This window comes from Corylus avellana, chromosome 6, assembly GCF_965113065.1.
Source record: "Corylus avellana chromosome 6, dhCorAvel1.hap1.2, whole genome shotgun sequence".
NCBI lineage: Eukaryota > Viridiplantae > Streptophyta > Magnoliopsida > Fagales > Betulaceae > Corylus > Corylus avellana.
In genome coordinates this window covers 27,668,749-27,695,824 of record NC_142495.1, presented here as the reverse complement: position 1 = coordinate 27,695,824, position 27,076 = coordinate 27,668,749, and the positions used below count along the sequence as shown (strand labels likewise).

Genomic DNA, 27,076 nt, shown 5'->3' with positions numbered 1-27,076 from the left:
TTTAATAAAACATTTTAAAAAAATAAGCTTTCCGGCCAACTTTGTCATATGGCACATACAATTGGCACGAGACATGTCAAACGAGAGTCACATGATATTAATAAATTGACTGAATGACCTAATCAAAGAAAAATCTAAGGGTATTGAAACTGAAAACCCAAGAATTATATTTGCGTCTCGCATGAAAACCTTAGGACTAAATTTGATTTTTTTTTTCTTTATAAAATTTGGGTATAAACAATGTCATATTTTTTTGAAAGCATAAATAGTAAAAATATTAATATATAACCTTTACCAAGTGCTATAGTTTTGATTTGTAGGCATGATTGTGGACAAGCACATACATTAATTAGAAAATGGGAATTCTTATTTGTCCAACACAAGAAAATTCTCTTAAGCTTTAATAAAGAAAGGATGACAAATAAAAGCAAACCATTAACCATATCTCCCAAAGGACATGAAATTCGACAGACAGAACCCCATTGTGGCCCCTCTCTCTTTTTTGGTTGGTCTTCTCAGGACCTCTGAAACTTCTTGCCCATGAAATGATTAAAGGCAATATATATTGTTGCTTTTGGAAGGAAACAACTGTACTGAGAAGACTTTTGGGTTGTCCGATCCTCTCCCTTTCTCTCTCAACCCAGGTAATCAAAGCCAGGCAACCACTTCTTCTTCTAGCTTGGACCATGAAATTAATATCTCTATGTTATTTTCTGATATGAGAATCACTTGTTTAATAGAGTAAATTAAATTAATTTTTTAAATGCAATTTGAAAGAAAATTAAGTTTTTAATATATAAGAAGAAGTTTTAGATGATGGTGAAGGCGAATGGTCAATCCACGTAGAGTGAAAAACTGCATTGGCGATCAAGGATCGATGTTAGCCATCCAATGCAAGGGTCTTAAACAAATGGGCTCCATTATGATTGCGGGAAACAGATGGGAGTTCTTGATTAGGGGAATTTCCCATATGGGATTATCATAATGTGGTCCCAATTTACCTTATTGAGAGGGTAATTATTATTTATGAGCCCAAAATCATCCCACTGCACATGTAATGCTTTTGTTTATTATTTCTTTTTAAATATCTTTTGGCTATTGACTTCGGAAATTAAGGAATCGATCAGCCGGTTTAGCTAAACAAATTTGAATTTCATATCTTGCAAAAATTAGTTTGAGATCCCTAATAATTTTTCTGTTCAGACTGTTAGTAATTAAGACAGCAAATATGAGAAAACCCTTAGCTATGAGTTTACAGCGGCAATATTGCCCTAGCAACTTTCGGCAATTCACCCTTACTCGAGCAAGTAGGTCCTATAAAGACTCTTTCACTTGCAATTCGGACATCAAATTTTTAGGAATACGGATCCACAAAATACCTGTCATGCAATCAATCTAAAATAGCAGGAATTATTTGTAATTCAAATAACTAATTGTAAGATATTTCAATCCTGAATTTTTAATGAACGTACGAATAAAAGTATGTATAGAATTTCTCTTTTATTTATTTTTTTGGAGGAGAGGAGGGAAGGAGGGTTTAAAGGCTGCAGAGACAAGGAAAATATGATCCATAAAAGGAAATGGCAGCATCATGAGCCGTTTCATAATATAAAGGAAAAGAAAATAAAATAAAAGAGATGTACTCAAGAACTCCACCCCAAACAATGTACTCAAATCCCACTTTTTAAATAGAATGACACGTATAAGAACCATATAATATTTGACAACTCAAACAAAAGAAAACCTTTTTATTTTTTTCCCTGGAGATCGAATAAAAAAAAGAAAATCAAATTTATATGAAGTGGAGTGGTTGTCCAATCTAAAACTGACTGTAATCTCTCACACAATAGAGGAAAACCCCAATATTATTTGTATACCATCAAAAGCTTTAGATTGGTTTTGTTATCATATACAAAGAAAACCCACCACCACCAACACCAAACCCCCCCAACAGACCATGGAACAAAAGGAGAAGAAAAACAAGAACAAGAAACAAAAGCATCAACACCCAAACCACCAAACAACCAAACCATCCTCAGATTTCTCTTTCAAGCCCACCTCCGACGTAAAGGGTCTCCGGTTCGGCGGTCAATTCATCGTAAAATCGTTCACGATCCGCCGCGCTAGGCCTCTTGAACTTCTCCGGCTGCTTTCTTTCCCACCAACTAATCCCAAACCCACCACCAACAACAAAAACAAACTCCCTTTTCCTTCAACCACGGCTTTCTTGCCAACAAACTTCACAATCCTGGCGCACCATGCCTGGCATACCCTCACGCTAGGCCTTGGCACCAAGAAATCCAAAGTACTTCTATTCGTTTTCGAAACGGAGACCATGAAGGCGGCTGTCGACCGCGTTTGGCCGCCGGAGATACCGCTCGGAGAAGTGAACAAGCGGCTCATCAGAGGCTTGAATGGGTGCGAGATGGCTAGGTTTAAGTTCAGAAAAGGCTGCATAACGTTTTATGTGTACGCGGTTCGACAAGTCGGCAGCTTGGGATTCTCATCCGCCGACGATCTCCGGACCATATTGCAGTCCGTGGTTGAGCTCAAGGATTTCCTGGATCACACTGCCATGCTCGCCATGCCCAACCAACGAACCATTAGCTTTGCGCCTCCTGTGGCCATGGCTCACTAGCCAACTTTTTTTTTTTTTTTGCAGAATCGTCATCATATTCCTCACATCCTTATCATCAACATCATCATCTTATTTTAGAAAGAAAAAAAAAAAATTAGCTGACTTTTTTGTGTGGAATGTTTCACATATTATGATTATGATGGGGGGATTGGTTTATTGATTTGTTGGAGTTTTTGTTTCTAATTTTCTTTTCATCTTTGAAAAATGAACTGTATTTTAGCATGAATAATTAAACCAGAGTCTCTATCTCTGTGTATGTCGAATTGTTGATGTCTCTGTTCATTTGCAGTACTGTGGCACGTGTTAGTGGACCTATTCTGACCAGCTCTGGTCAGTGCTGAAGGAGAGGTAAGTGAAACATTAAAGGGTTACTGTAGTCGATCTGTAGAGATAATATTCCTTTCTTGAATAACGGTAATGTAAAAATAATTATTTCTATCACCTTTTAATAAATCAGTAATAATTCGGTACTATACCCATATCTCCTCTCTTTTTCGTTTTTCTCCATCAATTCTATTTGTCATTAATTCTAAGCCCATTTCATTTGGGACCTTGGTGCACTAGTTTGGAAATTTTTTTTTAAAAAAATATATAATTAGCATTTAATAAATTATGGTTTGGTTTCTAAAATAATATAGTAATTTTTTTTTTCTTTCATGTTTTGAGCCCATTATCTTTTTTAAATGCATTCTGATAAGAATAATGTTAATAATTATATTTAAAAGTACTGCGCTTTTACGCAATTGCATACGAATACATGAAGCAAGCTTCCATTGGTGTGTGAATTTGAGGTCCATCTTAATTCGTCACTGTTTTCTAGTAAATTGTGCTGATGCAAATATATATAGGTAGCCCGTGAACACAAACGTCGAAGCTACACATGCATCCCGGCAATTGGTTTAGAACACGTGCCGTGCCATTATTTTATCTGATTATTTCTCGAAGGGTTAAATTTTAAAAGCATTTTTCTCCCTAATATTAATATGTAAAAACCCAAATACCAGAATTAATTAATTAATTAATTAAGCTCTCTATCTATAAATGGATGGATGGATGCCAATTGCCATGCACGACAATGATGATGATCATGACTCATGAGAGAATGCATATCAAAAGGCTGTTTGGCATGATGGAAAAAGCAGAAATAATGGGTAGGGGTAGTGTGTGACTGGTGAAGGGCCATTTTCTCCACCGCAGAATTATGGTCTACAAAAGTGAAGGAAAAGGAAAAACAATTTCTTTTTTCTTGTTCCCATTTCCTGGCCACCTCTGTGGTCTCAATCATGGCATGAGAAGGCAAAGACCCCATGCCAACCACTTTTTTCACATGAGTCTTGGACATCTCTGTGTCCAAATTCTGAAGCAACTTGAATAAAAATCATAAATGAGCTTTAAGAAAAGTGTGTATGGTTAGCTCCATCGCATGCGATGGCAATGCATTATATATATATATATATATCACATGGCGTATGTACGGAATAATTAATTTGCCGTGCCCAAATAGCTGATCAGTTTAGCAGTACTCCCCCCATTGCTATAATTTAAGCTCTCAAAGTAGTAAACAAACATGTGGTCAAGTGTGTTGTTGATGTTACCAAAGTGGTTGCTTGAGCAAAGTCTTTTGCCACTTGTCGGTCACAAGTCCCTTTCACTTCATCTCATAATTAAATCAACATTCATAGCCTTAACTACTTCCCTTTTTTACTATAATTCTCCTAAAAATTCATATGGTACTAGTTCAGTAGTAAAAAAAAAATTCAAAAAAATTCAAAAAAAAAAAACTTCACTTAATCCTTAAACTATCACGTATTTTAAAAAGACTCTCGCAAATTTTAAAAACTCACAATTTCATTCCCTAAACTTTCAAGTTGATGAAATGTACCATTTTGTTAGATTTTAAACGTTAAAAGTGATAACATGACCTTTATACCCCTAACATTTTTTTAATTTTTTTTTAAATTTACCCTTAATTAAAAAAAAAAAACAAAAAAAAACAAAAATTGAAGGGTAATTTGATCTTTTTAGTCATTTTTATTAGGGCTTAACGGTTGAATCTGACGGAGGGGGGTCAATTGAATTAAATTGAAAGTTTACGAGGTTAAATTGAAAGTTCTTGAAATTTGAGGAGTTTTTTCAAAACACGTGGTAGTTCGGAGGTCTAAAGTGAAGTTTCCTAAAAGAGTAAATAACAAAAGTTGGTAGATGAATTTAATGAGTAATGCTACTTATTAGACTCATTTATCATACATATTTCATTCACACGGGTTCACATTGTGTGTTTTAAATGGCTTTTCGTGTCAATCATTTCAGAAAGTAAAAAAAAAAGTCACCTAAGAGTACATGCAACATTAGTAGTGTGAAGAGTAATATTACTTCAATTTAATTATTTAATTAGTAGTTGACATAACAAGTATTACTTGAATTACCACATCAATTTATAAAAAAAATGTAATAAAAGCTGTATTAAGTGACAATACTCTTTCAAATGAGGCATGTCCTCTGCAATGTTTCAAAGTATCATGACAGTACTATGTTAGCACAAGATGGATAATCAAACGTTGGTACCATAATGGGAACTGAAAGCTGATAATAGCATTACTAAAGTGAAAGTGACACATGAAATATCTGTTGCAAACAGCTCTTCAATTACTGCAGAAAATACAATAAAAGTTAATAATATGAGCCTTAAAGAACCAAACTACTTCATGACATCCCACCTTAATGGTATTTCCTGACTCCCTGGCAAGTTGGTGTGACACAACTGATTCAAGGGTCCAGTAGAAAAAGAGAACATGAGAACCACTTTTGTTGCTCTTCAGTACTCCTGATGAAAGCCAATTTTCAAGCAGGTCCTCCTTAATAATAATAATAACAATAATAAAAATAAAAAAGTGACTTTGAAGTTTGAGATTTCAATATCTTAGGAAGACAATTTTGATTGTGTTGGAAAACTTATTCAAAAGACTATAAAGTATTATTTCATCAAGATTTTCAAATTACAACATTTATTGGCTCAAAACGGGCCTTGATCGAAACCGTCGATGCCCGGTTGAATGCAATTCAAACTTTCATTTTTTTTAGTGAGATTTTGACTTGTTTTTACATATAAACTCATTTAGAACGGGCTTATCTGCGGTTTATGATGGTTTATATGATTTTTTTTTTTTTTTGCCACAATTCCTTGATTTATTCTTGGTTTTAGGAAGAATTGTGAATCTAGTAGTACTGTTGTGTCTGTGATCCACTACACCTAGGATGCATGAAGTTCCAACAACAATCGAGCCTTGATTGAAACAATCGATATCTCGTTGAACGGGGATTTCATCGCAAGCTAGGTAGAATGAGACTTTTATCCGTTTAAACGTAATTCGAAAATTTTGTTTTGTTTTATTTTTTTAGTAGGATTTTGACTTTTTATTATTATTATTATTATTTTGTATCAATTCCTTGATTTGTTCTTGGTTAATTTTGAGAAGAACTGTAAATCTAGTATTGTTGTTTTTATGATCCACTGCATCTATGCTGCATGAAGTCCCAACTACAATCTTTATCCAGTGATCATTCCTAATCTAAAACTAGCATGGTCTTCTCCTTAAGGAAACTTGTTATGGTAATTGTAGCATCAGGCTATTGAGAAATTCTGGTGATTTGGGTATATGTTGCCATGCATCCTTGCTTAAGGCATTCAACTCAATGTTATGATCTTCTGATTGGAACATAATTGTACTCAGAAACTTCTAGGGTTTTAGGAACAAATCCATCAGAAACAGACCTTTGTAGTTTTATACTGCCTATTAGCCAGTATATATGTGCTGCAAGAAAATGTTGAAGGCTTTGATAATCAAATCATTAGAAGAATCCCTCTAAATCTCTGTAATCATACTACCGATACGTGCTAAAAAAAAAAAACCTATTAATATATGCTTCATATTTTTTTTCAGTAAAACGTTGTAGGCTAAAACAGATTTAATCTACCATCTCAAGGCGCCCACCGTGGGGCTCGAACCCACGACCACAAGGTTAAGAGCCTTGCGCTCTACCAACTGAGCTAGACGGGCTTATGGCTCTTGTTGTTTGATTAACAATATAACACGTATTCTATATTGTTTGAGTATAACTTATAACCATTCCATCCCATTCATTATGAATCTTAAGTAGAGCTAACAATTTGCGAAGTTAATACAAACCTAATACAAAATTAACATGCTAACATTTGATATAATCAGATTTGTGTCACTACTAAGTTGAATCGATTGAACAGTCAATATCGGGTCAACTTGCTTAACCATGGATGAGTTGTTTAACCAATTGGCCTAATATGAACTATTTATAAAATGAGTTGGATCAACCCAACATGATTTGTGTATTAAACGGGCCGAGTTGATCGCCCCGTCATATCGTATTAGGATTAATTATTAACAAATTAACAACTAAAGTAAATCGACACAACCGGATTAAGGGTATGTTTGGGATTGCAATTTTATTAAAAAAAAAAAAAAAAATTTAAAAAGTGAGATTTTAAATTAAATTGCAAAAAATAAATTATTTGGGATTGTGTGTGTGTGTTTTGTTTTTTTTTTAAAATGTTGTTTGAAAAAGCAGAAAATATGTGTTTTCAAATCCGAAGGTAATGAGGTGCTTTTTTAAAAACGTATAATTTTAAAGACTGAATTGCAATTTTAAAAGTCAAAATCAAACAACCATTTGGCTAAATGGTTAAGGATTGCAAAATGGTTAACTGCGTTTTTTAAAAGTTGGGCCTTTAGCATTTACCGTTTTAAAATAGTTTTTAAAAAGGGTTAAATACCTCAGATCCCCCTAGGGTTTGCCAACTTTATTTTTCCCCCTTAGGGTTTCACTTTTATCACAGGACCCCCTGGGGTTTTGATAAATGACCAATTTAGTTCATCCGTTAGTTGGCCGTTAGGACTGACACGTGGACCAATCAGATTTTGACACGTGGCACATATTTAATTTTTTTAAAAAAATTTTTTATTTAAAAATAAAAATTAAAAAAAAAAAGAAAAGGAAAAAACTTGGGGGTGGAGAGCCACCCCCTTTGGCCATGGGGTGGCCTAGCCACCCCCATCTGGCCGGATGGGGGTGGCCGAGCCACCCCCTGGGCACCAGGGGGTGGCCGAAACCACCCCCAATGGTGGTTGGGGGTGGTTTCGGCCACCCCCAAGGCTCTGGCCACTCCCAAATGGCTAAGCCCAAGTTTTTTTTTAAAAAAGAAAAAAAAATTAAAATTTTATTTTTAAATAAATAATTTTTTTAAAATTTTATATATATATATATATATGTGTGTGTGTGTGTCACGTGTCAACATTTGATTGGTCCACGTGTCAGTCCTAACGATCAACTAATGGATGGACTAAATTAGTCTTTTATCAAAACTCCAGGGGGTCTTGTGATAAAAGTGAAATTTCAGGAAAAAAAAAAAAAAAAAAGTTGACAAACCCTAAAAGGGTATGAGGTATTTAACCTTTTTAAAAATCAAGTTTACTCCGAACCACATTAACTAACCAAAATTGTCAAACCTGCTTATTTACTAGAGGCTGACCAATACGCACAGAAACTCCGCAAGCGAAAATGGGGTTTCTGTGGACGGTGGTGGAGCTCTTGCTCGCCCTCATTCTGATCGCACTCTTTGGCTTAGTTTGTGCGATCTTCTTCGAAGCTTCTCGAAGAAGGCACAACCACGCGTACGTTCCAATCCCCACATCAAATTTCTCAAAATCTCTTCCTTTCCAATAAAATGCTTAATTTGTTGTTTGATATTTGATTTAATCCTTTGATAGGCACGTCGAAGCTCCCGCGATATTTGAGGACCCTAATTCGTTAAAACAGGTAAATCTACATTGCACTTGCACGTACATACATAGAAATACATACATTTTTAACTTCGATTAGGATTTTTAGGAGTATTAGGGATTTGAAATTCCTGAGATTTAGTTTCCTGTTACTCTGTGGTATTGAAATTCGTTCTTGTTTTGTGAAGAAATTATCTGAAGCAATCAATTTTGATCTTTGTTGAGGACTTACAAATGGGTGAAGTTAATGAAATGTGTAGCTGTTCTAGGAAGAATTATGGATTCAATTCAGTGTAAAAGCAATTTTAAGATGCACAAGTTCCAAACACAATTGACACAATGGAAACTAAAATGTAGCAATTCAAATGCATAGCATACGCCAAATGGGCAAACTGAAATGTAGTTCTCTAACTGAATAGCAAGGTCAGCTTGGTTCTATCAAAGAATCTATGTCACCATTTTCATGCCCTAGTTAAATCGAACCATTTTATTATTCTCTTTTTGTCGTTGAGGTAAAAGGTCCTGGGTGATGCATTCTATGGAAAGAGAAGCTATCCCCTCAGAGAAGATTAGATGATAAAACCCTAGCACAATCTGCTTAATATATATATATATAAAGGTTTAGAAGAATTATAAACTTCTGATGTCAAGTCGACATTGTTGTTGAGTCTGAGAAGAGTATATAGTGTCTGAGCAAAATATGGACTTAAAAAGTGTCTGCAAAGACTTATAATAATTCTCTTGGTAGCATTATTTTGATAAATTTATTCCCTTTACAATGTTGTGTTTGTAGTGGTTTTGGTATGATTTTAATGTTTCTAGAATGATTTTATTTTTTAGGTTCCATGCCCACATATTTCTGATCCAGCGGAGAAGTATATATCCTTAATAATCCCTGCATTCAATGAAGAGCATAGACTTCCTGGAGCTCTCGAGGAAACTATGAAGTAAGTTAGAGTATAATTGATTGCACTCTACTTTTCTTTTTGAACAAGCTATGTGTTTTTGGTGTTTGTTTGTAGTTAAGCATGACAACCAGACCCCTACTACCATAGTGATTTATGTTGACAGCTACTGCTAAGAGAGTTTCTTAGTGATACTTATGTCTTTACTTTGTAGTTATCTTCAACAACGTGCAGCAAAGGATAAGTCATTTTCTTATGAGGTATCATTTCTCTCCTTTCAGTTTCGGGATCATCTCAGTTGGTTATGATGGCCATGAGGGATGATTGTATCATTGATTGCAACCCTCAGATTGTATCCATTGTCATATTCATGTTCTATTAATGAAATTCAAATTGGGATGCCTATCTTTCTAGCGCTTTGCCTTAACAATATAATGGATATGAATTGTGAGGGCTCCTCCATACAAGCAGATGGTAGATTAGTTTTCCCATTTGGGTTCTGTAATATTTTCAAAAAATGGGATCTTGTGCTTGATCATTTTTGTGGATCTAGTATGTAAAGCTCTTTAGTGACAACACATTGAAGATAACACCACCCCATCCTCCCCCCCCCCCCCCCCCCCCCCCCCCCCCCCCCCCCCCCCACACACACACACACAAGAAAAAAGAAAAAAATAAGGCATTCAAACCATTCTCAGTACATAGTAAATAATCTTCCTTAGCATGTTTAATTGAGTAAACCATTGCCCCTAATATTTGAACTCTCACTTCATGAATATTACCTTCAATCACCCCGCCCTCCTTGCTTGAGCCATTGTTCATTAGAGGCATCTACATTTACTTGCTGCTTTCCCTTGCGCAGTTTGGTTTTTGTCTTGTTCTTAGTTGCCAGGTACTGCCTTCTGTGTGCTTATGTTGGCATTGCCTTGGGACGAGAATCCAAAATGTGGTCTTTAGTCCTGCCTTTTAATTTTCACAAGCTTTCATTTTTAAAAGAATGCTGCTTTTCTTCTAGTAATTTCTGAGCCAGTTCATTATTTTAATTTATACATGTTTCTATATCCTTCAAAAAAATTATGCAATGTGTTTTGCTAGCTTGAGTTTTTACTTCAATTTTCTGCTACTCCTTTACATTTCAAATGGATGAATTTTTAACAGGTGGTGATTGTTGATGATGGAAGTACTGATGGGACAAAAAGAGTAGCTTTTGACTTTGTAAGGAAATACACTGTAGACAATGTGAGAGTTATCCTTCTTGGTACAAATCATGGAAAGGGAGAAGCTATCAGAAAAGTGAGTCTAATTCGAACCATCTCTTGTGAACATGTTCTGATGTTGTTGGATGTTCCATTTTTTTTTATCCCCTTTGTATGACGACAATTGATTGAAGCTCTTTACCTCTGTGAAAGCATTGTAAAACAGGGCATGCTTCATTCACGTGGTGAATTACTTCTAATGCTGGATGCTGATGGAGCAACTAAGGTTAATGACCTAGAGAAACTTGAAAGTCAGGTTTGTATCATCGTCATTTTATACTAGAGAAACTTTTTTTTTTTTTTTTTTTGGGATAAGATTTTATACTAGAGAAACTTGAAAATCAGGTTTGTAAAATCCCTGATTTTATACTTTTCTTATGCCCACCAGATCCATGCTTTTGCCAGAAAGGAATCTCAGCCTGGAGATTCAGCAGCTAGCAATTCGAGTTTTAGGATATCTGATATCCCAATGGCTGCATTTGGTTCTCGTGCTCATCTTGAGGAGAAAGCTCTGGCTACAGTTCAGTCTTCTAATGCTGCCCATTTTATATGCTTTATACTTCGTTTCTTTGGCAATTTTGTTTCATATTCTACTTTGTTGAATCATTTCGCTTATATGCCCCAGAGGAAATGGTACCGCAACTTTTTGATGAAGGGTTTCCATCTTGTGGTCCTCTTGACTGCGGGTTCTGGAATTCGTGACACACAGGTAATTCTGCCTCATTTTTTGGTAATATTAATTGACCTCCAGTTGGTACAAGTATAGAAGTCCAGGACTTCATTTATGCTTACCCATGAAGCTCTATCTTGGGAAATTACACTTCAATTTTTATCCTGATGTTGACTCATCACTGCATCAGTGTGGTTTCAAGATGTTTACTAGGGCTGCTGCAAGGAAGCTTTTCAAAAACATCCGTTTAAAGAGGTAACTGGATTGATATGCAACTTTCATAGAGGCATTTTGCATTGAGATCATGCAGATGCTTGCTCTTCTTATTGAATAGAATAGAGGATTCTTTTACCCTTCCATGCTATCCTTTCATTGTCGAATTTGTAGAAATGTAAGAGGGTCTCATGGCTGGGTAATCTTTTTATTTTCTTATTTTTCATTAGTCAATTTGGTTGGTCTCCCTTCCCTTTCTGGAAATGACTTGTGATGGCTGTTCTTTTTATGTGTAGAACCTGTTGAGGGAAGTTAGGGAACTGACTTGCATTATGGACTCTCTGCAGGTGGTGTTTTGATGTTGAGTTAGTGTTTCTATGCAAGTGGTTTGACATCAAAATGCTCGAGATATCTGTCAACTGGTCTGAAATTCCTGGATCCAAGGTGAATCCACTGAGCATACCAAATATGCTTTGGGAGCTTGCCCTTATGTCCGTGGGATATCGAACCCGAATGTGGACAGTTTCTACTTGAGTATTGGAGTTCATGTGGAAGGGCATTGTGCTCTCGACTCGACCTAGTGCAATACCACAGAAAGAAAAGCGACACACCTGATTAGGCATTAGGGTATACACTTCTTTTCTTTCAAGAGCATTTCCATTAAGAAAATTTTGCAATTTTTGGAGCTTGTTTATGCAAAGCCATGATCTTTACCTTAGGGTTTCAGCATGTAAAATTATTTGGGGGTACTTCTTTTTTCTTTTTTGTTTTCTCCCCCTTCGCTCTTTGTGGGTACATTTTTTTCTGACAAAATTCAGATTCTGACCTGATCTTCACAACAAATAAGTGCTTGAATTATGTAGGATATTTACCAAAAAAAATGGACGACATGTTGGATATTGCTTCACTGCAATAATCGTTAATGCTAGTGACTGGGATGGAGAATACATGTTAGGCACAAAGGCTTGAACCTGTGATCCAGCTGATAACCACACAAACTACCTAGTACCGACTGGCTTCAAGCTATGATTTAGTCTAAGCGCACTAGTTGTCTCCTTGTACTTGACAATGCAAACTAATCAACTAAGAAAGTACAAGTGCAAAATATATTAGTATATATTTGTATCAAATCAAAGTTTTAATGTGTTCACTGATAAACATAAAATTTCACAACTAATAGTGATTAATTGCTAATTTAACAGTCAATAAAATATGACCATCAAATATTGACAAACACTTAATTTTGACCTTTATATTAAATTATTATTAATGGTTATTTAATTATAACTATTAGACCGTAATTATTATTAACGATCACTTAATTTCAACCATTTGTTTAAACTTAATTTGATCTTATAGTTGACTTTGCTAACGGTCTAGTAAATCCAACCGTTAGATTTACCTTAGAAGCATCTTATGTTGAATTATGAAAGAATTTTCGCTAGAAAGATTTGTTACCATTTGGGTGGAAATTTGATGGAGGACAAAGAGAAACGAAAAATGTCAGAGAGAATTATATGTATGAATATTCTGACCCTCACATTCTATTTATATGATGCAATGCAACTCTTAGCCAAGAGTTGCACTGTTTCTCTTTTCATATAACTTATCACCTTTCATGGAAATGATTTGGTATGAGGATGACCATGTTTGTTATGGTATGATCACCCATACATCATCATCCTACGATCCAAATCAAATCACTAAATCGTATGATCATGATTTTTATTCATGATTTGATCGCTCAAAGCTCCAATAATTCGTGCCAAATGTGACTTTCTTCATCTAAGGCCTTTTAAAACCTTCAATTTAAAACATTCCAAAATCATAAAGTATTTATCTACACAAACACACTAATATACTGATTTTGAGAACTCTTTTACACTATTATTAGGCATTCTAAATTTCACAGAAGAAATAATTCTATAAATCAAACTTGATTGACACTACTACATCAACAAAATGAAATAAAAATGTGGTTTCTAATATGACTCTTCACAAAAAAATTATTAGCTTAAGAGAATGAACCCCACAACTCTTATCTTTTATCTGTCATAAAAATTCGGGCAACTTAATAGCAAAAAATCTCAATCTTTCAACAGAGGATTTGAATCATTTGATTCACTCTTTAAATGTCACAAGTTACCTCCATGTAAAGAAATCGTACAAATTGTGAATGTAAAGTAGGTAGATAACAACCATGCCTAACCTATTCTTTCTAGACATAAGACTTGGGATTACATCATGATGGAGCCGCCTTTTTTGGTAAGAATTGCAATATTTTGGCTGCAACTAGTTTTTGAAGCCATTCCTTCATTAATTGGAAATAGGATATATATATATATATATATATATATATATATATATATATATAAGAGGGTAACCATACTTCACTTGGAAATTTCCATGTCAATGGCCACCATCTTTTCATATAATTCCAACTGAAAGTGGAAACACGTATTCTTCCTCTCATTACATAAGCAAATCCACCTTTATGGAACAGTTGGGGTTTATTGCAGTAAACAATGGAGTGGTTGCATTTCTTACGTACGTTGATAAGGCTTCCTAAAGAATCTGTGTCATGAGTTTTTTTATCACCTTTTCCCTTAACTCAGAGGCCTGTTGAAGTTTTTCCATTGAAAAAAAAGCAACATGGGCAGTGATTTTTTCCATGGATTCAAGAGGCAAGCTTCCTTGTTCTTGACAGAGAAGATAAAAACTGCCCGATTGGCGCTGACGGATGTCACTCCTGCAGAGCTGTAAGTCACTTTTTACTCTTGAAAAAGTTCATATATATATATATGGGAGTTTTGGATTTGTTTCTGATATGGGTTCTTGTGGGTGGGATTCATAGAATGACAGAAGAAGCCACAAATGGACATGCATGGCCACAGGACACACGTACCATGGGAGTAATTTCTCGGGCTGCCTTTGAAGTCGATGATTATTGGAGAATTGTGGAGATTCTACACAAGAGGTCTCTAAGTTTCTTCTTGTTCGATTTGATTGGCGCTTTTTTTTTTTTTTTGTTTTGGTTAAATCGTCACTTATTTCAAAATATTAAGCTGGTAAAAAATGATTAATTTAATAATCTGTCAATATTTTTTCTTCTCTTTTTTTTGGTTGCAAATTCAGGTTGTTGAAATTTGATAGAAAGAATTGGCGGGTTTCTTACAATGCTCTAGTTCTATTGGAACATCTTCTAACCCATGGACCACGTAGAGTTGCGGAGGAGTTTCAGTGCGATAAACAAGTTATCAAGGAGATTGGAAGATTTCAGTATATCGACGAGAGAGGGTTGGCAACTTGGCATGCATCATATAAAGATCTCTCTATTCATTTCCTTTCACTATCATCATCGTCCAATCAACCCCTGTTTCAATAAGCTTTCCCTCTGTTTAAATGTGCAGTTTCAACTGGGGCTCGAGTGTCACCAACTCATCTGAGAGGGTGTTGAAGCTTCTGGAAAGTGAGCCATTTCTCAAGGAAGAGAGGGCTAGAACTCGAAAGCTAACAAATGGGATTGAAGGGTTTGGGAGCTTCGGCCTCCGGTTCTCTTCAACAGATGCAGCCTTGAAAAACTCGTCTCTCAAAATATATGGGAAATGTAATTCTCACTGTAACGAAAATTCTTCCATCAAGGAAGGGACTAGAAGAGCACAACAAACTCATCGGTATATCAACTCAGTGCCGAAAGAGCCGGAAAATGATTCAGGCTCCCGGCAAGGATACGCCGGAGATCAAGATCATCCATTTTGTGACGATGCAAATCAGTCTATAGCATCGCTGCTATCAGACTAGCTTTAAGTGTCCTCTTTTTTTCTAACAGTTAACATCCTCAGTTTTTAGTTTTTACTGTTACACAGCAGCCCTTTTATAAGATGTTTTTTTTTTTTTTTTTTTAATGTAGCTCTTTTATAAGATGTTAACTGATACCTATTCTTAAAGCGTGTAATTCTCTTGTGCATTAGATCTCGATGTATTTTGCATTTGGCCAGTGGAAAAAGGATGAGCCAACTATCATATCTAAGAGAGGATCCTAAATAGCAGTAATAAACATATATAATATTTCAAAAATACTCCCTCAGAGTATACCAAAAAAAAAAAAAAAAAATCGGAAAATATATAATAAATGAAAGAAATGGACGAATTTTCAAATCAACTCCCCCGCCTTCTCAAAAACTCACCACTCCCACATGAGAATTACATCAAAGGATAACAAAGCTGGATCGAAAGGGTTGCAAGCTGCACTTCTTCCTGTTTGTTTCTTCAAAAATCCTGTTCTTGAACGTTTAGAAGCATTTCCTATGCACAATCGATGGCCCGGACTCATCGTACTCGGCCTTGGCGATCCACATCTGCACTCGAGAAATAAGCAAAATCCTTTCATCAGTAATCATAGAAAAGCAACTGATCATGTTAAAATGCACGTATGAAATGACAGCATACCTGCTGGAAGGTGCTAAGTGATGCCAAAATGGATCCTCCAATCCAGACACTGTACTTCCTCTCAGGCGGAGCCACCACCTTGATCTTCATACTGCTTGGGGCTAGTGCAGAGATTTCCTTGCTCATTCTATCAGCAATGCCCGGGAACATTGTTGAACCACCTGAGAGGACAATGTTACCGTACAGGTCCTTCCTGATATCAACATCACACTTCATGATGGAGTTATATGTGGTCTCATGAATGCCTGCTGCTTCCATTCCAATCATGGATGGTTGGAACAGAACCTCGGGGCATCGGAAACGCTCAGCACCGATAGTGATAACCTGCCCATCAGGCAGCTCATAGCTCTTCTCAACCGAAGAGCTGGTCCTGGAAGTCTCCAGCTCCTGCTCGTAATCAAGGGCAATATAAGCAAGCTTTTCCTTCATGTCCCTCACAATTTCACGCTCGGCTGTGGTGGTAAAAGAATAGCCACGCTCGGTGAGAATTTTCATTAAATGATCTGTGAGGTCACGGCCAGCCAGGTCAAGACGAAGGATGGCATGTGGGAGGGCATACCCCTCGTATATGGGGACTGTATGACTGACACCATCACCAGAGTCCAGCACAATACCTGCAAGGCAAGGGCAACAATCCATCAACAACAACGGGAAGAGAGATGCATCATATTAATGTTCCGACTCCTGAAACTGCCTTTAGAGGGTAGGGTCAAACTAACTATTAGTTTCAGAAAAAAAAATGGTCAAGGGCCTAAGTTACACCAATTGATCCCTAACAGGTGAGACAACATCCTAAAAATTTAGGCTACATGCATACTGTACTGTAACAACAAACCATGTAAGAATGACAATAATTTTAGACTTTTTATATGTTAAGATGAAATAAGACATGCAGAACACATGCAATTTTGGGTATTTAAAGGATGTTGCATCAGTCTCAATGAAGAATTCTATTCTAAACCCTTGCTTAACTAAAATAATTTTTTTGACTACTTACCAGTTGTACGACCACTTGCATACAAGGAAAGAACAGCTTGAATGGCTACATACATAGCAGGAGTGTTAAAGGTCTCAAACATGATTTGGGTCATCTTTTCACGATTGGCTTTAGGGTTGAGAGGAGCCTCAGTTAGGAGAACTGGGTGCTCTTCTGGGGCAACCCGAAGCTCATTGTAGAAGGTGTGATGCCAAATCTTTTCCATGTCATCCCAGTTGCTCACAATACCATGCTCAATTGGGTATTTGAGAGTTAAAATACCACGCTTGGATTGAGCTTCATCACCAACATATGCATCCTTCTGGCCCATCCCAACCATCACACCAGTATGACGAGGACGGCCTACAATGCTAGGGAACACAGCTCGTGGTGCATCATCTCCAGCAAATCCAGCCTAAAATGTAATATTATAGTAAGTTCTCTCAGATTCGCCGCTCAAAAGAAAGAAGGGGAGAAAAGGCCCGAAAATTGAGCAGTACCTCAACTAAGCAGTGAATAACGGCTTTGCATATTAAAAATCAAACCAAAATTCATACCAAAGAGAGGACTCAATTAATACCTTAACCATTCCTGTCCCATTGTCGCACACGAGTGGCTGAATGTCCTCAGCATCTGCCATCTTCTACAACCTGCTGGATAAACTATGATAAGTCCAAAAAGTGCACAATATTTATCAACCAGAACAAGAATCCAATCAAGGAGTTCCCTTCCTTCCATTTTTTCTACTTATCTTGCATCTATCGGCTAGAACATCACACAGATAAAACAACCCAATTGAGACACAACACAAGAACACGCATGTCCACACACACGCACACAACTTTCTTTAGTATTTAGGTAATTTGATTGAGAAAACATTTTCCGTTAGTTCACAAGAGAAGATGCATAAATCAAACCAATTTAACAGAAAGATAGATGCTAAAATATAGTCGTGCTGCAAATGGGTTACCATGGATTGGGCATTGTAGTATGAAAGTCAGCAGGACAATAACAAAGTATTATATAGTTCTCTGTACATCTCTCCACGGCTATCAAATCGACAGGAGGGAAAAGGATGTCACCCAGATTAAAAAAAAAAAAAAAAAAAAAAAACCCCACAAAAAGCTATCAAAGTAACAGCAATTTCCCATAGATGTAACCCCACCTCATTGCAATCAACAATTGCAAATTTATTTTTTCCAAAGCAACAACAGAATGGATCAAGCACTTCACAATAAAAAGCTAAAGTTAGACACCAACAAAGAAAAAATGCATTCAACCAGACAACAGAAAAAGATTAAACAGATATAGATCTATAAAGGGTACCAAATTTTATTCTTTTCCTTAATTCAGACACAGTTAGAATTGTCGTGTAAGACAAACCTTATGAGACAGCATTGGTCGTTCCGTGTTCTTTGTTCTTGTTTTCATTTTACTAAACTTTCCTACAATTTTCATTTTATTGTTTTCTCAAAAGCACAAAGATTGAAAACGATTAACACAATGCCAATCCCTTCCTCCGTCCTTCCATTTAGATCCAACACGTTTTCATCTTACAATGTTATAACAGAAAAATAAAAATTTAAGCCCAAAACTAAATCTATCAGGAAAAAAAAAAAAAAAAGATCATAAATATCCACATTTGTGCATGCAATCGATCACGATGCTAAAAACAGTTAATCAAAACTGAGAGGCAGAGAAAGATAAAAAGAGAGAGAGAAATGAACTCAAGAAATTCAATGAGAATTTCGAAAATATACGAAAGAGAGGCACGGATCTGAGCGATAACTGAACAGATCGACGAGAAAGAGATAGGGGAATTGACCTTTCGGAATTTGACGGAGAACGAAGGCGGGTGAGCGAGCGAAAGAGAAACAGAGAGAGAGAGAGAGAGAGACAGAGACAACAGAGACACAGACAGAGGAGGGCGAAATGGGAAAATGGGGAATATAAGAGGCGCGAGATGCGATGTAAACCGTTGGATTTTGGAGGTGGGTACAGTCCGGAATTAATCTGGACCGGAGGTGTGAGAGAGAGAGAACGCGTCCATTGGGCTGGACTGGCTTTCCTCCGCTCCAGAGTATCTAATTATGATTTTGATTTAATGGCTGGTGCCTCCTCTTGCTTCCGATTTCCTAGTTTTCTAGTAGTAATATTTGTTTTTATTTTGACCTTTTTTCTTTTAATTTAAAAATATAATTATTAAAATTAAACAAACATTATTTAATAAATAGAATATTCATCCGGATTCTCTTACATTCGTGTTTAATATTAATTACTATTTATGACTTTTTGTTTTTATTTTTATTTGGATTACTTTCTGTTATTCAATAACGACATCTCTAAGCATAAAATATGAGTTTATGTTTAAAAGAATAAGTTTTAATTGTTCATATTCAATAATAGAAGATGTATTGCTATCAAATAACAAGATGCAAGCCAATTTTTTTTTTTTTTCTTTTTTAAATGTAGAGCTGGAACTGAACCCACCACCCATTAACCAGTAAAATAGATTAATGATTACAAAAAATTAAACCCTTTTCATAACTCATTGTTCTCATTACATACTTCTTTCCCTTCATAGACATTGTTCAATGATTTTGTATTTCTCAAAAAAAAAAAAAAAAAAAAAGCCACTAAAGTGATGATATTTGTACCTTTGAGATATGCTTTTTGGGATGCAAAAGAAAAAAATAATGACATCTTTCTTCTGAGTATGGACTGGCATCTGGGAAAAGTTGTAGACTTTTTTTTTTTTTTTTTTTTTTTTTCTTTTAGAGAAAGGAAAATTTTTAAAATAGATTATAATCCAATATAAAATTTGATTTAGCGTAAAGTATGCTCCAAACTAGATTTGACAACTTCTTACAGCCAAGAATAGTTGTCCACCACTTTTGTCTACTTGGACGTGCTTATCCAAGTTCTTATGTAATGTAAAGTATTAGCCATTGCAGAAGGTACAAACTATTTTGTTAGTATATTATTTTCAATAAATAATATGACTAATTCTATTTTATTATTTTTATTGAAAGATAAACGATTGTAAGTAGTAGGATTTAGTTAATTTTGTACACAAATCAACAACACGCAATCGAAACTAGTAACAACAACCAACTAAAATTAACAACGTCTAATAGTAAATATAACATATTAAATATCAAAGAAATAAATAATGATAGAACCAAGAAGCAAAAGATTAAAAAGATTAAAAGTGCGTTGAAAGAACATATGATTAAAAAAAAAGTGGGTAGTACTTTAGTTTGATTTTTATTTTATTTTTTTTAAACATGCTAGGTTTTTTTTTTTTTTTTTTTTTTTTAATATTTTTTTTTTTGATGTTGACATCATTATCAGCATGAATAGGAGAAAAAAAAAAAAAAAAAATCACTATCAGCCATTATAAAATGGAGGAACAGTATGGACCAAATTCAAGTACCAGCCCCTACTCATTCTTTAAGCTATAACTACAAATATTCTTTTATCAGCAAATCTTGCAAATATTTCATCTTCAAGATCTCAAGGTATTGCTTTGTGTAAGAGCCATGATTCAGAACTTTCCAGTTCTAGAGGGCAAAAGGAAAAGACTAGTGAATATAAAAAACAGTCAAGAAGCTGCCAACCTGATTAAAAGATAAACCAGCAAGGTTCCAAATAATATGACAAACTGAGAGGAAACATGCTAAAAGAAAAAGAAAAAAATAGAAAAAAGATATTATTATCCTCAGGTCCTTCAAATGGGAGTGACTATTAAGTTGTCTAAATAGATGTGAAGTTCATTTCTGACAAGAACAAAGCTCTAACAATCTTGAATTCATGCTGTCGAATCGAAATCTTGGCTCCAAAGGATCCAACAAGCGGCAAGATGAGCAGTCTCTTTTACAGGAATGGGGGTAGGATTACCCATCTGCGTGGATACTTGGGTCTTCCATCCTTGCCATCAAATAGCTGCAGATGACAAGGGGACAAATATAAGAAGCAATATTGATAAAACAGGAAAGATGTGAGGGATTCTACTTTAAGTTTCTCATTTTGCTGTCGTCGAAATTACTTTTACAAAAGACAGATAGAATACAGATCAAGATATTCAGAAGTGCAAAGACTCTGAGAGACAGATTGATGTCACCCCTAAATCTTCATGTCCTCCCTGCCATCTACGTTAGATGGACTAATCTGTGTTCTATAACCCTCAATTTTATTTATTTATTTTTAAATAATTGTAGCAGTAACTAGGCTTGCCTTTTTGTCATTCTCCTTTATTTATTTTAAGGGAGGCATTCTATGATTTTCAAGAATGCAGATTAAGATACAATGCAATAAAGTAACAGTTTCCATTGAATTCGTAAAAGATTAACAATTTCCTTATCAAAAACAACTTTCATATCAAATCTGATTCACATTATCATAGGCATCCAAACGCATGCAGTTATAGGCAAAAAAGAAGTTAAAAATTACTTGTTGAACAAAAAATAAAGAAAGTTACCTTCTTCAAGCGTCGGTGCTTTGCAAGGGCCCAATTGGTCATTATAGCAGCAGCAACTACAAGAAAAGTGTATCCTGCAAATGTCTGAGTTGCAATGTTGAAGCCCAACCACTGATAAATCTCTGTTGTGTAATTTGCACATGTCACAATATTGAACAGAAAACCACTAGGAATTTGATACCCTCCATTCCCATCAGGGCTGCGAAGATTCCTCAGCAAGAGATGGCAATAGAAGTTTGAGACTTGGCAAAGCAATCCAAATGCAAAACCGATCTTCATTTGGAGGTCACTAACAGGGGTGTAAAGTGGATGGTTCACATAGTAAGCAATATAAGAGCCAAAGCTCCAATAATATGCACAATTACGGAACACATTGGAGAGTGGTGACGTTGCATGGCTGAACCGATGCACAAAAAATGTTTCCATAATTCGTTTGAAGTAGTGAAAACACCAGTAGTATAAAGCATATGTCTGAACTGGGAGGATGACACGCTCCTCTTTGTATCCAAAATACTGGTAGACAGGGAAGTAGTAAAAGATGGGATAAAGGATCAAAGGACCCAGGTATTCAAAGAAAAAAAGTGTGCGATAGGAAACTTGTGGACCCAAGTCCTTAAACACTACAGTCAAATGGTCCAAGTTTCCATGGCAATAGTCCTCGAGACTTTTCTTATAATTAAGAACAATGGGCTTCTCCTTTGATCCCGGTTGGAGGGGAAGGGTTAACCTCTGTCTCGAAGGGTAGAACTTTCTGGCTGTTGATTTAAGACAAGCAAATTGGATTAATGAAATCGCCTGACATGCAAGGCTCTCAACACACATGCAAATGCACTCGCCCTTCTCTTTTTTGGGGCAAAAATAAAAATTAAACAAATTATAGAAGTACAATCTCAGCATTGGCAGTAATAAATTTAAGTCCACTAGTGAAAAAGCCAAAAATGATGAACTAGGAAAAGCCATGCCTCAATTCTAGCGACACATGAAGACCAATCAAGATAAATGAAGCACAAAGAGTATTGCTGATTTTGTTGACAAATCTTAGTGATCCCATGAACTTAGAAGTACAAAGTTCTCACAGAAAGATCACATCCCCAACAAAAATATGGAAACAAATTGCAATTTACAGTATAAATATTTTCATTGCAGCATGCATAAATTCACACCATATAGAAATAATGGTTTCTCTGAAATCTGAAAATAACTTAGTCAAACAAATCTCAAACAAGACCTACTGCTTTAACAGATAAAAATGAACAATGATTTCTGCAATGCCAAAATAACTGAATTGAATCAAGAAGGGCAAAAATAAAGTTTCTGAAATGCTGTGATGCTTGGATAAACAATATTCTATGTGCAGGGAGAACTATTTTCAAGGTATATACAAATAAAATGTGTTAGCCTCTTAAAATCAAATCTTTATTAGCTTTATGCAGTTCAACAATCAAATCTGTGTTGAAAAAAGTCATTACTAGAAAGGTTGTGCCTATGTGATGTAGACAATTAACAACCAAAGCTCTGATATTAGCTTTCAGAAGAAGGAAGCAAGCATCTCACTGGTTCTTAATAAGATGATTTCAAGAAAGGAAGAGCATTTAAATGACCGATCAAGTGAAGAGAGGAAATAGAGAAGATGTCCTTCACGCCTCTCCAAACACACAACACCATGTAGGACCTGGTCAATCGGAGAATCCGAAGTTCACCTGCCTTCGAAATTTGGCAGCCATTTATAGAACTTTGGGTAACTTACTTAAGAAATGACCACAATTTTTTTTCTTTTCTTTTGATAAGTAAGAAATGAACACATTTAAGAACAAAAATTTCAGTTTTCGTTCTCAAATCCACACTACGACACCAATACTAGACCCACAAGTGGAAAGTAACACTATGTAGGAAACTTGCCTCTCAAAAATGTAAATGAACTATTTCGCTAAACATTGATTAAGTGATCAGCAAGGTATAATTGGTAGTTCAATCTAAAAGTTTGCATAAAAAGGCTAACAACAAGGAAGCACATCCAGCACTTACTTCTCCGATGAATAGCCTCCTGCAGATCTGCTACCGTAGCCTGCAATAAACACAAAGACATAAATAATCACAATTGCTCCATTAAAACAAAAATAGAAAAATTATAACGGAAATAAATAAATCCAAGAAAAAAAAAAAGAATTTTTTTTGTTCATAATTATTTTGCGAAAATCCAATCTTCCACTAAAAATGGACCTAGCACCACTTTCTGACCCAGCTGAATTTAGTGTCTTCCATTTCTTTGAACCCCAGAACAGAAAAACTAATATCAAAAGACTAACTTCTTTTGGGTTTACTTTCCTCCAGTTTTTCCTCGGGAATCAGACAGAGATTTACATTAACTAGCACTTATTTTAGGAACTAAAAAAAAAAAAGAGAGAGTAAGAGAAAGAAAAAAGAAGAACGTACGGAATCACTGAGGTCAAGGCCACCCTTAACAAGTTCTTTACCACTCCTTGAAACGACAGAGACTTTCATCTTTGAGCACGAAAGAGAGAGAGACCCACTTCACCAAATGGCCGAAGCGACGAAGCCCTCTGATTAGGGAGCGAGTTTTTCAAAGATCATCCAGAGGCTGAGCAGCAAAGCAAAGATGAGGGAAACTTATATGAGATCCCCAAAAATGGGTAGGCCTTGAGAATACTAGTAAGATTTATTGCAGAGAAATAGGTGGGTTAGGGAGATATATTAATGGCGTGTGGTTGGGAGTAGGAGAGCTAACTGTCCAGGCCGATGAACCACACTGCCCTTAATTCCTCCGCGTAGGCGTACGAGCCGGAATTGTTTGCTACAATCCCCATCTTCTTTATATTTTTCGAACCAAATTATTTTTGTTTTTCTTATTCAAATAAACTTCCGTCTTTATATTATTTACATTATGTTTGGAATTTTATTTAAAAAAATATATAGAATTTTTAAGTAAAAAAATATTTTTTTGACAGAAAGTTAAAAAAAATTAAATTTTTGTCAAAAGATCGTTTAACATTTTTGAGCCTTTAAAAGTGCTTTTAATTTTTTTTATAAAGCAAATATTTATTTTTTTAAATAAATTTTTTAAGTGTTAAATGCATTTTTATTCTCCTCAAATAAGCACTTAGTATTCTTTCAAACAATTGTTAATAAAAAAAATTAAAACCATTTAAATATTCTTTTTAATAAATATTAGAATAAAGAAAGAGAACAAAGAGGAGATAAAACATTTTTTTATTAAAATAATTGTAAGGGAAGCAAAAATAGGGGTGTCAACCCGGTCCGGTTTTCTGGATTTTGGCCAAAACTGAGAACCGGAATCGGGGTACTCCGGTTCTCGGTTTTGAGAAACCAGGACCCCGGTTAACCAGGGTTCCGGTTACCGGCCTGTTCCGGTTTTACCCGGCCCGGTAACCGGTTTTTTAAGAAAATTGTTTTTTGGGCTGATTTTAGGTATTTGGCCTAAAATAAGTTTTTTTTTTTTTTTTTTTTCATAAGTTGGCTCATTTTAAAAAAAATCTATTAATCTTTTTATATAAATTAAATAAGATTTTTTGTGATTGTTCCGAATAATTATTACAACAATAAATATAAACTACCAACAATAAATACTTTATATATATATTCAAACAGTATATTTCATTGTGAGCCTAAGAAATTGTAAGAACCAAACTTTATGCAAAGAAAGACATCAAATAAGTGACTCAATTGACCAAATTTTCAGATGCTTAAGACCCCAACATCAGAAAATGCACAACTACTACAATCAACCCAATAAACCCAATATTAGAATTCCATAAAATCTTGTTTAGATGTTAATATTATACACTAAGTAACAATATATATAAATATTACAACAATAAATATAAACTACCAATAATAAATATATATGTATATAAATATTCAAATAATATATTTTTTTGTTTTCCATTTTTCCTACTCTCCAAAACTTACTGTCTGAAAATTTCAACTTATCATATATATATATATATATATATATATATATATATATAATTAAATAAAATATAAACCCAGGTACCGGAACCGGGGTACCCGGTTTTTGAATTTTTTTCAAACAGGAACTGGAGACCCAGTTTCCCAATTTTCGATTTTTCGATTTTTCGGTTTTCCGATAATTTTTGACACCCCTAAGTAAAAGTGATGCTAGACTATTATAGCACTTTTAGTTTAAGAAATACTAAAGGAACTTTTGGTTTGCAAAATAAAATATCTATTTATATGAAATAATCATTCTTTTATTTAGTAAAAACTTATTTTTAATGATAGTATTTCAATAAAAACTACATATTCTTCTAAAATGAGAGGGATATGCAACTTTTTTTAATATATATTAACATTATTATTTTTTTATATTTTCTTTTAAAAAAATTAAATTATAGGTAGTGATAGTACCGACCTCGAGAGTCCCTACCCCGAAGGAAGAAAGAAAATCATAAAATTTATGCATTTATTTACCATGGTTTTTCACATTTGAGTAAACAATGCATTTTAATTTAAATAAACTGAATGGAAATAGTTTTTAAATTGATTAATCATTTGACATCGAAATTCAAAATTTATAAACCATTGCTTCAAGAAATGATATATTTATATATATTTCTTCTAAATTGGGTTAGATGAATTTCTTTCAATTTAATTTATAAAAGTGACATGTGTTTATTTTTTTAAATAATATGTGAGATGCACATGGAGTTTTAATAAAATTTATTTCAACTTTATTCTTGCTATTAAAAAAAATGTGTTTTTCACATGTTTAAGGAACATATATCACTTTTATAAACTAGATTGAAGAAAATTTTTTTAACCCAATTTTGAGGAATACTTTGTCCAACATTTTGGAGATAATTTATTTTTTCCTTATTGAATTATTTTTATTTGTTGTTTTGGTTATTAATTGGTTGCATTGCCAACTACATTGCTAGCCCACATTCCGACGCCAAACTTGATGGCTGAGCGATTAATCACGCCTAGCCCCCAACTGTCCAGACTGTCCAGTCCTCTTCACTGGTTTGGTATAACATGTCCTCAACCTTTAAACTTATCGTTTTTCCAACTTAAATTCTTGATTTGACATTGACATAAAGATTGCCCTTTGAAGTTTATCCTAAATTTGATTAATGTGTTAAAAGATTGAAAATCAGTCATTAATTTTTTTTTAATTAAAAGGCTAATTGTCACCTGCCTATATTAACATGGCCAGATAAAATAAAATAAAATAAAATTTATAGTAATTACAGATAATTACGAGCATCCCATTCATTAAATTTTGTGGTGCTACCCACTAATCACCCATCTCTCTTTTTTTTTTTTTTTTTTTTTTGAAAAGAGAATCCAGACTTGTATTAATTAACAACATTCCTGCTCAACAAGAACAATCTCCTGGATACATGTAGGACATTCCAGAAACCAAACTTGCTCTACAGTGGAAACAAAAGCAAACTTAGCTAATAAATGGGCAGCCTCATTACCCGTTCTTCTAACATGTTTAGCCTCCCAGAAGGCTGCCGTGTTAAGCAATAATTTTGCCCCTTCAATCAGATGCCCATAGCTCTGCATACAGATTGAATCTGTACGTAGGGATTGTACAATCTCTAGTGCATCGCCTTCCACCTCAATCTTATGGAAACCCCTTCTGGAACAGAAATCAGCCAACTTCCACAC

At 34.9% G+C, this 27,076-nt stretch overlaps 5 protein-coding genes and 1 non-coding gene across 6 annotated transcripts; 3 read left to right on the top strand and 3 right to left on the bottom strand.

Moving 5' to 3' along the window:
* Positions 1-1,750: 1,750 nt before the first annotated feature.
* Positions 1,751-3,088, top strand: LOC148585140 (uncharacterized). Its single transcript, XM_088517860.1, has one exon. It carries the CDS (start codon positions 1,958-1,960, stop codon positions 2,636-2,638), a length of 681 nt encoding a protein of 226 aa, XP_088373986.1. The 5' UTR covers positions 1,751-1,957; the 3' UTR covers positions 2,639-3,088.
* A 3,535-nt stretch (positions 3,089-6,623) lies between these two features.
* Positions 6,624-6,696, bottom strand: TRNAK-CUU (transfer RNA lysine (anticodon CUU)). Its single transcript has one exon. It is a non-coding gene; the product is annotated as a tRNA-Lys (tRNA).
* Positions 6,697-8,168: 1,472 nt separating this feature from the next.
* Positions 8,169-12,396, top strand: LOC132188638 (Nucleotide-diphospho-sugar transferases superfamily protein). Its single transcript, XM_059603153.2, has 10 exons — positions 8,169-8,343; positions 8,440-8,488; positions 9,292-9,398; positions 9,571-9,616; positions 10,515-10,649; positions 10,779-10,868; positions 11,001-11,132; positions 11,238-11,321; positions 11,473-11,537; positions 11,843-12,396. Exons 1-10 carry the CDS (start codon positions 8,231-8,233, stop codon positions 12,027-12,029), a joined length of 1,008 nt encoding a protein of 335 aa, XP_059459136.2. The 5' UTR covers positions 8,169-8,230; the 3' UTR covers positions 12,030-12,396.
* A 1,547-nt stretch (positions 12,397-13,943) lies between these two features.
* Positions 13,944-15,502, top strand: LOC132188639 (ENTH domain-containing protein C794.11c-like). The gene is made up of 4 exons (XM_059603154.2): positions 13,944-14,254; positions 14,350-14,472; positions 14,631-14,792; positions 14,906-15,502. Exons 1-4 carry the CDS (start codon positions 14,148-14,150, stop codon positions 15,294-15,296), a joined length of 783 nt encoding a protein of 260 aa, XP_059459137.2. The 5' UTR covers positions 13,944-14,147; the 3' UTR covers positions 15,297-15,502.
* A 120-nt stretch (positions 15,503-15,622) lies between these two features.
* LOC132188637 (actin) lies at positions 15,623-19,006 on the bottom strand. The gene is made up of 5 exons (XM_059603152.2): positions 18,746-19,006; positions 17,501-17,570; positions 16,942-17,335; positions 15,945-16,558; positions 15,623-15,853 (listed from the first exon to the last, which is right to left on the bottom strand). Exons 2-5 carry the CDS (start codon positions 17,558-17,560, stop codon positions 15,788-15,790), a joined length of 1,134 nt encoding a protein of 377 aa, XP_059459135.1. The 5' UTR covers positions 17,561-17,570; positions 18,746-19,006; the 3' UTR covers positions 15,623-15,787.
* A 1,506-nt stretch (positions 19,007-20,512) lies between these two features.
* Positions 20,513-24,258, bottom strand: CER10 (3-oxo-5-alpha-steroid 4-dehydrogenase family protein). The gene is made up of 4 exons (XM_059602032.2): positions 23,834-24,258; positions 23,426-23,465; positions 21,401-22,155; positions 20,513-20,865 (listed from the first exon to the last, which is right to left on the bottom strand). The coding sequence occupies exons 1-4, from the start codon at positions 23,900-23,902 to the stop codon at positions 20,797-20,799; spliced, it is 933 nt and encodes a 310-aa protein (XP_059458015.1). The 5' UTR covers positions 23,903-24,258; the 3' UTR covers positions 20,513-20,796.
* Positions 24,259-27,076: the final 2,818 nt, after the last annotated feature.